The sequence below is a fragment of the Scyliorhinus torazame genome, chromosome 3, assembly GCF_047496885.1.
Source record: "Scyliorhinus torazame isolate Kashiwa2021f chromosome 3, sScyTor2.1, whole genome shotgun sequence".
Taxonomy (NCBI): domain Eukaryota; kingdom Metazoa; phylum Chordata; class Chondrichthyes; order Carcharhiniformes; family Scyliorhinidae; genus Scyliorhinus; species Scyliorhinus torazame.
The window spans coordinates 336,055,002-336,068,664 of NC_092709.1; the positions used below are offsets into that span (position 1 = coordinate 336,055,002).

Consider the following 13,663-nt stretch of genomic DNA (forward strand, 5'->3'; position numbering starts at 1 on the left):
CTTACTGTATATCTATATCCCTGGTTAGTGACCCCTCAACGAATGGAAAAGTTGCCTTCCTATCCACCTGTTCAGTGCAATAAAATCCTTCCTATAATGTGATGACCAGAACGACACACCTGGGGCGAGATTCTCCGACCCCCCGCCGGGTCGGAGAATCACCGGGGGGCGGCGTGAATCATGCCTCGCCGCTCCAATGGTGGCTGCTAAATTCTCTGGCACCGGTTTTTTGGCGGGGGCGGGGATCGAGCCGCGCCGGTCAGGGGCCGTTTGCAGTGGCCAACCCCGGCGATTGTCCGGGCCCCGATGGGCCGAACGGCCGCCCATTTTCTGCAGTCCCGCCGGTGTGGATTAGACCAGGTCCGTACTGGCGGGACCTGGCTTTGAGGGCGTCCTGCGGAGTCCTCGGGCGGGACGCGGGGGGATCTGGCCCCCGGGGGGGCCCCCATGTTGGCCTGGCCCGCGATCGGGGCCCACCGATCTGCGGGCGGGCCTGTGCCATGGGGGCACTCTTTCCCTCCACACCGGCCTGTGTAAAGCTCCGCCATGGCCGGTGCGGAGAAGAAACCCCCTGTGCATGCGCAGGAAACATGCCAGCGGTTCTGCGCATGCGCCAGAACACACTGGCGCAACTGCGCATGCGCCAACTCGCGGCGACCGGCGGAGGCCCTTGGGCGCCGGTTGGCATGGCGCCAAACACTCCAGCGCCGGCCTAGACCCGGTGCAGAGGATTCCGCACCTTCCGGGCGGCCAGACGCCGGAGTGGTTCACGCCACTCCTTGGCGCCGGTACGGCATCCAGGGAGATGAACCAAAGGTTGGTGAATGGAGTTAAGGTACAGATCAGCCATGATCTAATTAAATACAGGAGCTGAGTGACGTCAGGGTGTCATTCTTTTCACAGAGCGTAGTCGAGATCTGGAGCTCTCTGCCTCAAAGATGCAACTGGGGCTGGGGGTCAACAGAAATTTTCAAATCAGAGAGTGATCGATTTTTTTTGTCAGGCAAGGATACTGAGGGTCATGGAACCAAAGTAGAGCGAGATGGAATAAGATGGAAATCAATCATGATCAAATTGGATGGTGGGACAGGCTTAAGGTGACATGTCAGCCATGGCTCCTTCTCCTGAGTCAGCAGGTTGTGAATTCCAGTTCCACTCCAGGATATGAGTACTAAAATCTAGCCTGGCACTCCAATTACATTGCAATGGCATAACGTGAGGGATAGGGCGCTGCCAGCTCATCCAACCCTTTAACACAATCACACAAAGTCGCGATCTCCTCTCACGGACATCGACACTGATAGGAATCCAGCCCTGCAGCTGCTAATAAAGTAATGCAGTGCAACATACCATCCACGGCAGTTCATTGAAGTCAGTGGGAATTTGAAACACAATCTGCTCAGGGTATAATTGTGTTGAACGAAGACATGGGGCGCGATCTAACGAAATAAAGAAAATAGAGTGTGCTCTGGGCGGGATTGGAGGGGAAGCGCCGGGAACGACACTGCTCTCTAACGACACTTTTTTTTGCAGGCCTCAGTGGGGAATGCCCTGTCGAGGCCACACTCAAGTCGTATTTCCTGCACTGAGGAGCTCCGCTCGTATGGCGTCCCGCTCTCTTGGCCACCCGACACACCCCCCGGACTCCCCCCAACACACCAACTCACCTGTTGGGGGGGGGGGTTCTTGAGACCCCGCACCCCACCGCATATGGGAAGGGCAGCCCCGGACCCGAACCCCCGGTGCAGGAAAAATGCCACCTGGGCACCATGGCACTGCCAGCCTGGCACCCTGGCAGTGCCCCTGCCAACCTGGAAGTGCCACTTATGAGGACCAATGCTGAACGGCGTCCGGCTGGTGTCTCCTCGGCGAGGCCGACAGATCCAGGGAGCTGGTTAGATCTGGCGTCGGCAGAGTTAAGTGAGCTTTTAAACTCACTTAACTCTGTAAGTCTGGATCCCGCACATTGTAGGTGGGATCCGGATCACAACGTCTTGCAAGACCTCGTCAGACCTCGCGAGGTGAAACGACCCTAGGGTTACCCGGAAGAGGTCACTTGCGGGATCTACTGGCCACGTCCCATCCCGATTCTGGCAGGACACAGCCAGTAAACCGCGGCCTTGATCTACCTTAGCACTCACTGCCCCCCAAGTTTCCACTGCCCCGCCCACCCCCCCCCCTCACCCACCCCACACCTCACAGTAAAAAAACCTTTCCAACCCTCACGGCTCACAGATGAAGAATGTCCCCCTCTGATGAGATGTCCAACAAATTGCCTCTTAGCCACAGTCAATCAAAGATTTGCATTACCGTAACACCCCGATGCATCTTACAGTTGATGAAATGATGACACTGTTGTCATGTGGGAAATGCGACAGCCAAGGTGCACACAGCAAAGTCCCCACAAGCTGCAATGTGATAGTCATCAGTTCAACTGTTTTCTTTATTGAAGTTGGTTGACCAATTCTGGCCAGCATATCAGAGAGAACACGCACGGGATCTTTTGCAATCACCTGAGGCTATGGATGGGGCTTCATTTAAAATTCCATCCAAAAGAAAGCATTGCAGAAACCTTGGCGCTCCCTCAGTACTGCGTGGGAGCACCGACTTCAACTGTATGTTTCTCTCATAGGGCTTTAATCGGCAAACCATCTGACCCACGGGCAAGGGCGCTACCACAAAGTTGTAATTGATACATGTAGAACAGCAGGAGTGATTTGACAGTGCCTTCTCCTAAAATAGGGGAAACCAAAAGGCTTATTGGGCCTAATTGCCTTTTTCTGTTGCTAGAAGTGCGTAAAATCCTTGGCGCCTACCCTTCCCAGGAGAGAAAGACCCCTCAGAAGCAGTTAGTCACCTTTAGTGCCGGCGCAAGACGATGCCTATCTCCTGAAGCCCTGCTCTTCATCAAACTGAATATCACTACGGTTTTAATTTCATTAGTAACACCAATTGTGTTAAACATCTGCTAACACAAAATTGACTGATTACTCATGTTGACTGTTAGAACAAACAATTAACATGGGAAGGTCACTCTTTGATTTTGTTTGCTGACTGGCAGGTCGCTGGCAGAAACTTATGCATTGTCAGTGAATTAGAATTCATATTGTGCCATCTAAAGGATTTTATGATGTTAATGAGAACCCACGGGCATTTACCAAGGACATCCTACAATTACTGTCTCTCGTGTGTTTGATTATATTACCGAATTGATGCTTGCGGATAACACCACTACAATATTAATGATAAACAGGAGACTCTGTCATTATAGGACACTGGCTTCTTTTGTTACGGTTCTCTGTTTCTCGTCAATACAGTTAGCTCGTGATGGAACTCATATACACAAGGGCTGTTAACCCTTTGGTACCTCAGTGCAGTGGCTAGTCCTCAGGATGCGCCAACCATCAAGCACCTATCTATTTTAATCCCATTTTCCAACACTTGGTCAGTAGCCTTGTATTCTGTGGCTTTTCAGGTGCTCATCTAAATGTCTTCACCAGAGGGAACTTTGCTGAGTTGTGTAGGATCTTTAAGGGAGAGGAAGCAGCAAGATTTTCAAATACCCCTGGGCAGCAGGGCAAGACGAGGGTTTATTTCAGAGCTGTGACGGGCGGTTTTGGGACAGTTGTCACAAAGTGGTCTTTGGCTATAGGCAAAGGCAAGGAATGACCCATTCTCCATATCTCGTCTCACAAAATGACCACCTACAACAAATGAAGCTCGCTGTGCTTCTTAAGAAGGAAGGGATGTGGGGTAATGGCAGAAAGTGATCCTGATCATTGAATAAATGTTGAGGCTTGTTAAATATTTCTTTATTCCTGAAAAGTATTGGTGATTTACATTCTATAACTATTCGAAAAACATTGTATTGCCATCGCTTAACGTATCGATCATGGCTGAGTGGATAGCAACTTGTCCCCCTGTTAAAAGACCGTCGTGTCGAACCCGACTCCAGGAGCTTGTGTGCAAAAAGTTTAGGCTGAGTCTCCCGTTGCAGTACTGAGGCAGTACGGCAGTGTCAGAGGTGCAGTCTTTCCAATGTGATATTAAACCAAAGTCTCCCTCTCAGGTGGATGTAAACAATTCCTGCAGCAACATTTCGAAGAGCAAGAGAATTTATCCCATGGCATTGATCAATATTTATTTCTCAACCACTACTAAACAAAGATTTTCTGGTCCGTGAGGCATTGCTGTTTCTGGGAGTTTGCTGTGCATAAATCGGCTCTCACATTTTCTACAACACAACAGTGACTGCATTCCAAAAGTACTTCACTGGCTGTAAAACGCTTAGAGACTTTCAAGAGAAGCGGTATATAAACACAAGTCTTTCTTTCTTAGCCAGTGTAAGCATCTGATCATTTTTTTTTTCCTTTTCCCCTCCTCTCTCAGGTATCTGTATAAACTTCGGGATTTGCATCTCTTCTATGAGAATTTTACTGAAGCAGCCTTCACTCTACTCCTGCACGCAAAGCTGCTGAAGGTAACAACCAAAACATTTCTCGAGTTCAACGTATTAACCGGTAGCTTCTGAGCTCTGAGGAACTATTACCTAGGGGGGTACCACAAAATGCACTGGGAGACCCCAACACCAACCCAGATGTCCCCACATGACAATTGCACGCCAATTTGCCCGGAAGTTCAAAATTCCGTTGGACAATTGTCCTGCACTGGAAACAATCCGCAAGCGCAATTTAAGCCAGGGATTCCGGAGGGTTCTGACTGTCTTACAGGTATAGTCACCCAGGAAAAACAAAGCCAATTCTAATTTCTGGATAACTATTGTATTGACCTCCCCCACCCCCTCATGGATAGTCCCTATCCCTCCGCCCCCCCAATCCTCCCCTCCCTCAACCTTCCACCCCCCCCCCCCCACCCCCACCCCAACTGTCCATCTGAACCCCACACTCTCATGGGACTCCCCTCCCGCTCCTCCGACCACCCACAGGATCCCCTGACTATGCCCCAAGATCCCAAAGGGACACCCCCCACACCCCTGAGTCCCTACCATGAGTCCTGCCAACAGCCCTCCCACCCAAGAAACTTCTCCCACTCCCAGACCACTCCCCTAACTAGCTACTACATCCTCTGCTGCCTGATTAGTGTGCACCACCCTCCCAGCCCCAATCCAACATTACAAACCTACCTTTTTCATGACTTCTCAAAGTGCTGGGCCTTTAAACCTGCCTGCTTGATGGCAGTTAGTTCCCTTAATGAGGGGCCATGGCTTTCTTACCTCTGAACCTTCTAACCTCGACACAAGGCCTCGGAATCCCACTGCACTACACTGTTCTCACCCGGCCTGCATCGGAAGGTCAGACGAGGATGGATTGGCTTCATTTCCAAGTAAGTAATTAGGAGTGAGTGGCAACGTGACTCTGATTGTTACCCCACGGACGTCTCGAGCCAATGTGTTCTAGGGCTGGTAATCCAGGTTTCACCAACGCAGCAGTCCCCCCTGGGAGCCTGGGCATCACTGAGGCTTTCACCAGAACTGGAAAGCTCAGTTATCCGTGTGTGATTCGGGAAATTGATGGACTGAAAGGAACTGAATTATTGAATTATCGAATAGCACAAAACAGTGCAAGGCTCTTTGGCCCATCAAATCTGCAGTGGCTTTGCCCCCCCACAGCCCCCACACACTTTTCACATACCCCACAGTTAATGTTTCTCCTGCAAGTATTCATCCAATTCTCTTTGGAATGCTAAGGGAAATCCTAATTTCTCCAGTCTACCCGCATAACTGCGAATGTTCATCCACGGAAGCACTTGAGTAAATTTCTTCTGTATCCACTCCTTCCATCCTAATGTGTGACGCACAGATTTGGGCACCATATTCCAGCTGGGGGCCATTAGGCTGGATGTTTAATCGGACCATAAGAAATAGGAACAGGAATAAGCCATTCGGCCCCTCGAGCCTTCTCCATCATTCAATAGAATCATGACTGATCCGACATTCCTCACGTCTACATTCCGGACCGTTCCCCGTAACCCTTGATCAAGAATCTATCTATCTCAGCCTTAAATATATACAAGGACTCTGCCCCCACAGCTCCCTGTGGCAAGGAGTTCCAAAGACTCACAATTCCCTGAGAGAAGAAATTCCTCCTCATCTCGGTCTTGAACTAACTCCCCTTTATTCTGAGACTCTAAATTCTGGTCCTGGACTCTCCCACGAGGGGAAACATCCTCTCAGAATTTACTCTGTCAAACCCCTTAAAAATCCAACCTGTTTCAATGAGGTCACCTCTCATTATTCTAAATTCCACTGAATAGAGTCCCAACCTGTTTAACCTTTGCTCACAAGACAATCCCTCCATATCGGTGATCACCTCAGTGAACATCCTCTGAACAGCTTCCAATTAAATCAGGGGCGGGATTCTCCCAGCCCCGCGCTGGGCCAGAGAATCACCGCGAACGGGTCACGCCACCCCAACGCCGGCACTCAGTGCGGACAATCGGCGCCATTGGCGCCGGCGTGGTTGGCGGGGTGCCGGTCGCGGGATGCTCTACGCGGCTCGCCCGCCGAGCGTCCATGGGAAGAGAGCCGAGTCCCGCCGGCGTCGTTCTAACCTGCTCTGGGCCGGCAGGACCTCGGCGTGTAAGGGTCGGGTGGTGTCCTATGAGGAGGAGGGGGGGTCCAACTCCGAGGGGGGCCTCCAATGTGGCGAGGCCTGCGATCGGAACCCACCAATCAGCGGGCCGGCCTTTGTGGCTGGGGGCCTCCTTTCCTTTGTGCCGGCCCCAGTAGCCCAGCGCCATGTTGCGTCAGGGCCGGCGCGTTGAAGGAGGCCACTGCGCATGCGCGTGTTGGTGCCGGTGCCACTGCGCATGTCCTCGTTGGCACCGCTGCAACTGCACATGCGCGGATACCGTGGCGCCCCGTTCACGCCGTGATCTGCAGCTGGAGAGGTGCGAAGCGATCCAGTGCTGTGCTGGCCCCTGTAGGGGCCAGAATTAGACAGGGGAGCAGCCCGTTCACGCCATCGTGAAACGCGACGGCATTTACGACGGCGTGGACACTCTGCCGCGGGATTGGAGAATCCCGCCCAACATCTTTCCTTAAATAATGTGACCAAGGGCGGCATGTGATGCAGTGGTTAGCACTGGGACTTCGACGCTGAGGATGTGGTTTCAAATCCCGGCCCTGGGTCACTTGCGTGTAGAGTTTGCATGTTATCCCCGTGTCTGCATGGGTTTCAACCCCACAACCCAAAGATGTGTAGGTTAGGTGGATTAGCAATGCTAAATTGCCCCTTAATTTAAAAAAAATAATAATTGGGTACTCGTGTTTTAAAAAAATAAGCCAACCAAAACCGCTCACAGTGCTCCAGATGTGGTCTCACCAGGACCTTGTACAGCTGCAGAAAGGCTTCCCCACTCTTATACTTCAACCCTTTTGAAATAAGGGCCAACATTCCATTAGCCTTCCTGATTACCTATTGCATCTATATGCTAGCTTTCTGTGTTTCGTGCACAAGTACTCCCAAGTCTCTTTCATATATAAATAGTACAGGAATCAGAAAAATACATGAAAAATGGTGATGAGTTTTGACAGAATAAACAGGGAGAAATCGGTTCCATTGGCAAGAGGATCGGTAAGCCAGTGGGTAAGAAATCGCAAATGGACCAGAGGGACTCCGTGGGTTGTTAGGAATGGGAAGGCGCTGCCTGAAAAGAGAGTGGAAGCAGATTTAGTAATATCTTTCAGAAGAGAATTGGATATCTAATTGAAAACACCCGACCCTATCCTCACTTGACATCCTCGCGGATGTAAACATGGTTCATATGCCTAAGCACCAGAATAGCCAAGGGTGAGCAAAGACAATTTGAAGTAGCATATCTCATTTTCCAAAACCCGAACTCCTCTACAGGACAAGGGCTGTCCACTTCCTCATAAACCCAATCGGCAAATGGGAGTAGTTTCTTTGCTCAGAGTCTGGCTCGAATGGACAACTTCCTGCCACAGGGACGGGTTGAGGCACAGAGCTCAAAAGAGACAAATACATGAGAGAAAAGGGGATAGAAAGATCTGCTGAAAGACTGAGGTGAGGCAACTGGAATCGGAGCTGTCACATCTGGAGTAGAAACACTGGCAGAGTCTAGTTGAGTCAATTGACCAGCTTCTGTGTTGTACATTCCAAGTGTTTCTCTGTTATTTAACCACTTGTAGCCTCCCTCAATATGGAAGTGGATCATGGCTGGTATATTTCAACTCCACTTATTTGCCTTAGATCCATGTCCCGCAGCAGAATGGTTAGCCCTGTTGCTTCACGGCGCCAGGGACCCTAGTTTGATTCCCGGCTTGGGTCACTGTCTGTGCGGAGCCTGCACGTTCTCCCTGTGTGCGTGGGTTTCCTTCGGGTGCTCCTGTTTCCTCCCACAAGTCCCGAAAGACATGCTTGTTAGGTGAATTGGACATTCTGAATTCTCCCTCAGTGTACCCGAACAGGCGCCGGAGTGTGGTGACGAGGGGATTTTCACAGTAACTTCATTGCAGTGTTAATGTAAGCCTACTTGTGACACGAATAAAGATTATTATTGTTAAAAACGTGCATGTGCACTTCACATGCACCTCCTTCAATCTATTGCTTTTGCTGCTCCCAATGCAGTCTACTCTACATTGGAGAGACTGAATACAGACTGGGTGACCGCTTTGCAGAACACCTCTGGTCCGTCCGCAAGCAGAGCCCACACGTCCCTGTCGCTTGCCATTTCAACTCAACCTCCTGCTCTCATATCCGCATGTTCCAGTGAAGCCCAACACAAACTGAAAGAACAACACCTCATCTTCCGATTATCATAGAATTTACAGTGCAGAAGGAGGCCATTCAGCCCATCGAGTCTGTACCGGCTCTTGGAAAGAGCACCCTACCCAAGGTCAACACCGCCACCCTATCCCCATAACCCAGTAACCCCACCCAACACTAAGGGCAATTTTGGACACTAAGGGCAATTTATCATGGCCAATCCACCTAACCTGCACATCTTTGGACTGTGGGAGGAAACCGGAGCACCCGGAGGAAACCCACGCACACACGGGGAGGATGTGCAGACTCCGCACAGATAGTGACCCAAGCCGGAATCGATCCTGGGACCCTGGAGCTGTGAAGCAATTGTGCTATCCACAAGGCTACCGTGCTGCCCCCAAGGCACACTAAATTCAACAATTTCCAACTGTGAACTCTCTCCTACACCTTCACCCCATTTTTAATCCCGTCAATTTTTTTTCATTTCCTCCATTGATCTGTTATTCCCCCACCATTGTCTCCCCACCTACCCACCCGACCCCACTTGGGCCATCTGTTCCCTCTTCCAAGTTGCCCTTTGACACACTGCTTACCTCTGTTCTGCCATTAACACATTCTGATCTCTTAATGTGCCACTATCCGCACGCTTCTTAGCCATGATCACCACCATTTACATTCCCTTTGTCTTTTTGTTCACGATATCTTTGTCACTCTTTCCCCAGCCTCCGCCGACCTCTGACCCTCTATCCACCGTACTGCTCCACCACGCCTGCTACAACAGTATATATCTCATCCTATTTCCAGTTCTCTCCAGCTTTGATGAAGAGTCATCCAGATTTAAAACGTTAGCTTTGTTCTCCCTCCACAGATGCTGTCAGACCTGCTGAGAGTTTCTGGCATTTTTTGTTTTTGTTTTAGAATCTCGCATCTGCAGTAATTTGCTTATTATAAAAAACCTATTGACCTTGGTATTAAAAAGCTTGATTGTTCCAGCATTCACATTCTTCTACTAGTAGGGAATTCCCAATTCCTACCTCCATCCTGGCACCCAAATGCGGTTCGAAACCCCCAAATACCCAGGAATACCGACTGTTCAGAGGGTTAGTCCCACTATTCCTTCAACACTTTGCGAAGAATTTCTTTCTGGGATCTGAGGCAGGATTCTCCATTTGGGAGATTAAAGTGTTGACACTGGGACTGAAATGCATGCGATTTTTGTCCTGTTTGGGGAGCTATTCGGTCAGAGATGCAGGACATGGAACTCTGCTGGCGTGAATTTAGAACAATTCCCAGCCCAGTGGGATTTCTAACTGCCGGGCTGGAGTTAGCGCTAAAGAGCCTGACAGCTGGAGCTGTTTTTATATGCTCCACTTACCACATACTCACTGCAGCCATAGAGATTGCTCACAACAGAAACCGAGGTGGACACACAGCTCCATGCCAGTGGGGAGCAGAGGGATACCCTCTTACCCTGGGTGGGCCACAGACTCAAGCCTGTCCTCCTGAACACCAATGGGAGGTGGTGGCAGAGGGTCATCACTGGCAGCCTCATCAGGAGGCAACAGCTGGTGATCCAGAGGGTGGGTGTAACTAGTGAGGCCTCTGCCCTGGCAGAGATCCAAGGGAGAGTTCCAAAGCCCACAGTGCAAGTATCATCTGGTTGTGGTGAGCTCTGCTGACCCACTGCTTCCCCTGCAATCCTTCTGAGGATTGGCAACACCTGGTGGACCCCCGATGGATCATGGCCACGCTCATCCCCGTGGTGATACAGCTGGGGTCTGAGAGTGTCCAGAGGGGTGGCCTGGCAGGGCTCCCAGATGACCATTTAAAGGATGCAGGCAACACTTAGCAGTTTCAGCAGCCAGGGGCCTGTCAGAAGCACCACAGGAGTGCATTTAAAAGACAGACTGCTGCAATGGCGATCTGAGTCAGGCTACCCTGAACCAGAGGGCGTCCTGAGACGGAGAATCCAGCCTCTGATCCAAGTTTACTTTTCACAAATCTCTGATCCGAACCTATTTTAAAGGAAAATTTATACTTGATGCATGATCAATTACACAAAGACGAGAGTTGAATGTAACTGAGTCTTTATTACACTAAGATGTGTGGCCTCCTACAGCAGCTGGTGAAATGGCTGCTGTATGGGGAGCACACATATTTATACTCCGCCTACTGGGCTGGGCCAGCAGGCAGGGACTACCGCCATACCTGTAGTACAGGGTCTTACCACAAACCACCTAACATATACATCAGTGGTGACTACCACAATACTCAAATGTAATATTTTAATCCGAAAAACTTTCAGACTTGAACTGGTGTTCCTATGAGTCCTGTGTCATTTTCATTGTTGCCTGTTGATAAAGCTCTGTTTTAAAAATTTCCCATTTTCCACACTCCCGTTCTTGTTGCCTCTTTCTGCATCTCTCTCAAGTCTGCAAAACTCTGGCAGAATTTTCCATTCCGGATGCTGAGTCCCGTGGCCTGCGGGAACGTCGCTGTGATTCCCACTGAGCAGCGGGACAGGTGAACACGAGCAATCGCCAGGTCTTTAGTTATACATCAGCAGGGGTGTGGCGAGGAGCACGGGTTCACACCCAGTTGCCTCATAATCATTCGGGTGCCCCTTTAGTTTGACCACTTGCACTGACCTTGGACCCCAGCCACCCACAAAGGCCCTCCTCCCACCTCGAGGGATCCTCCCACCTGACTCACTACGTGGCCGAGGTCAGTTTGGAACAATTGTGGGCGCCACCATTTAAACTCGCTTCACCACCTTCTGCCCTGACCCTGTCACCCACCAACCCACCCCCATCATCCTCGACCCACACAATATCACCATTCCTCTCCCTTCCTCTGTCACCCTTGAACCTCCCCATGTTATCCTGCATCGATCCAAAGTAAATGCCTGCTTTGATTCCCGCTGCTGGAGGGAGTGGGAAATGTCGCTCATTGTCGTCCCTGCCCTTCTTCGAAACAATGGGCTGGTTTTTGCCAGTATTTGACCACTTAATTAGCTCATTTGGCATTCCGGCAGATGTCCAAACCACCAACTCCACACCACTGGCAAAACGGTATGGGGCAGCAGGAAACATCAGGCCTACTGCCCTCCAGTGGCTTTTACATCTGCCTTAACAGGTGGACAGTACCGTGGTTTATTGTGTCATTCGCTGAAGTCTCCATGTGGATTGTGTGGCTGGCTTTAACCCACAATCTGCTGACATAGATAAGAGAGTGTTACCAACTGGGCAGCATTTCTTGAGTGTAATAATCCTCAAATTTAAAATGACCTCCCTTGTATTTAAATCTTTCCATAGCTACAATAACCTTTCCCCCACACCCTCCACATCATTGCAACTCTCCCAGCCCTACAACCCTCCCAGTCCTCCCCCGATACTTGTCTCTTGCGCATTCCCCATTTACTATTGGCAGGTATAAGCACCAGAGTTCCCTGCTAAACCCCTCCAAACCTCTGCTCCTTTAAGACGCTTCTTAAAACATACCTTTTTGACTAAGGTTATGGTCACCTGGTTTAATGTTTCCTTCTTTGGTTTAGGGTCAGTGTTTATCTGATAACGCTCCTGTGTAGCTCTTTGGGACATTTTTCTAGTTTAAAGTTGCTGGATAAATGCAAGTTGCTGTTATTGTTCGTCACCTGGCAGCCAGAGCGGTGGTAGACACGGTCTCCGAATTAAAAGAAGGGGGCTAAAAGCGGTCTGATGAAAGAAGCATCTGAGAAGTAGAATGACATCATGTATAATAATGTACAGTTGAACCTTGGGCCAGTCAGATAGACATCAGTGGCCTCTCCTGCTCCATGTATTGTATTATTTAGCTGAGGATCTAATACACCTACACAAAGTTGCAGCGTGTCCTCTACGGCAATGAAGGTTCTGATTGCTAGAAGCTCACTTAATGTTGCAGAGGCACATTCTGCATTTTTAAATCAGAAGCGTGTTCTCTTTTATTGATTAAGAGAAAGAATCTACAAAATCTGCACGTTGTACTGGGTGCTGAATTTTGAAAGGGCACAATAGAGCTGAGCGCCAAATAAGGAGAGGCTTTTGCTCAACTAGGCCGCAAGTCAAGGGTGATTACTGGCCCACTCTCCTTCTCCTTCAGATCAATGAATACAATCACTATGTTAATTATTCAGAATTGCTAGAACTGCAGGGGCCAAGAGGTCACCTTCATGGAAGTATGTTGAATTTCCATATTTACAAGATGACTTTCAGAAAGAGGTTAACACTTTCAGGTCCGTAGCTGCCGCAAGCATTTGGTTTGGCATCTTTGTTGCATTTTAAGACCTCATCCAGCCCATCCCTCTCCCCCTGAAGATGATGATTGTGCCGGGAGGTAACGGGTGGTTAGCAAGCCCTCTGGTAATTGATTTTCAGCTTGCATGCGTCAAATCTGAGTCCAGGTACTTTGCCTCAGCAAAAAGCAACATCTTGCATTTATATAGCACCTTCCGCAACCTCAGGACATTCCAATGCACTTTACAATGGAAGGAATTGAAGAGTAGTCACTGTGGAAATGCAGTATCCAAACTGTGTAGCAAGCTCCCACAAACAGTGTTAATGATCGAATAATCTCTTTTTAGGTGGCGATTGAGGGATGAATATTTGCCTGCACAGAGAAAGCTCCCATTCTCTTCTTCAGACACCACCAGGGCATCTTTTATGTACACCCTGTTTTGTTATGCTCTTGTCGTAGAATAAGCTGCTTCCTTGATGTGCACTCTGACAAAGGAAGGTTCGGATTTAGAGATAGCTTCAACACATTTATTACTGTTAACAATTCTCCGACTTGGATTCGACGCTACTGTTAATCCTTCTATAGCTACTCAGACTGACGAACCAGTCTGCTACAATCCACGTGGTGGGAGTGATGTTCAATCAACCCTGTGTCTGTACTCA

At 49.6% G+C, this 13,663-nt stretch overlaps 1 protein-coding gene across 1 annotated transcript in view; it reads left to right on the forward strand.

The window, feature by feature from the left end:
• LOC140409300 (dedicator of cytokinesis protein 2-like) overlaps positions 1–13,663 on the forward strand; it is a 1,572,852-nt gene that overhangs the window by 1,382,955 nt on the left and 176,234 nt on the right. The window contains exon 37 of the mRNA XM_072497681.1: positions 4,390–4,480. Within this exon, the coding sequence (XP_072353782.1) occupies positions 4,390–4,480 (91 nt within the window). The remainder of the gene's footprint in view (positions 1–4,389; positions 4,481–13,663) is intronic.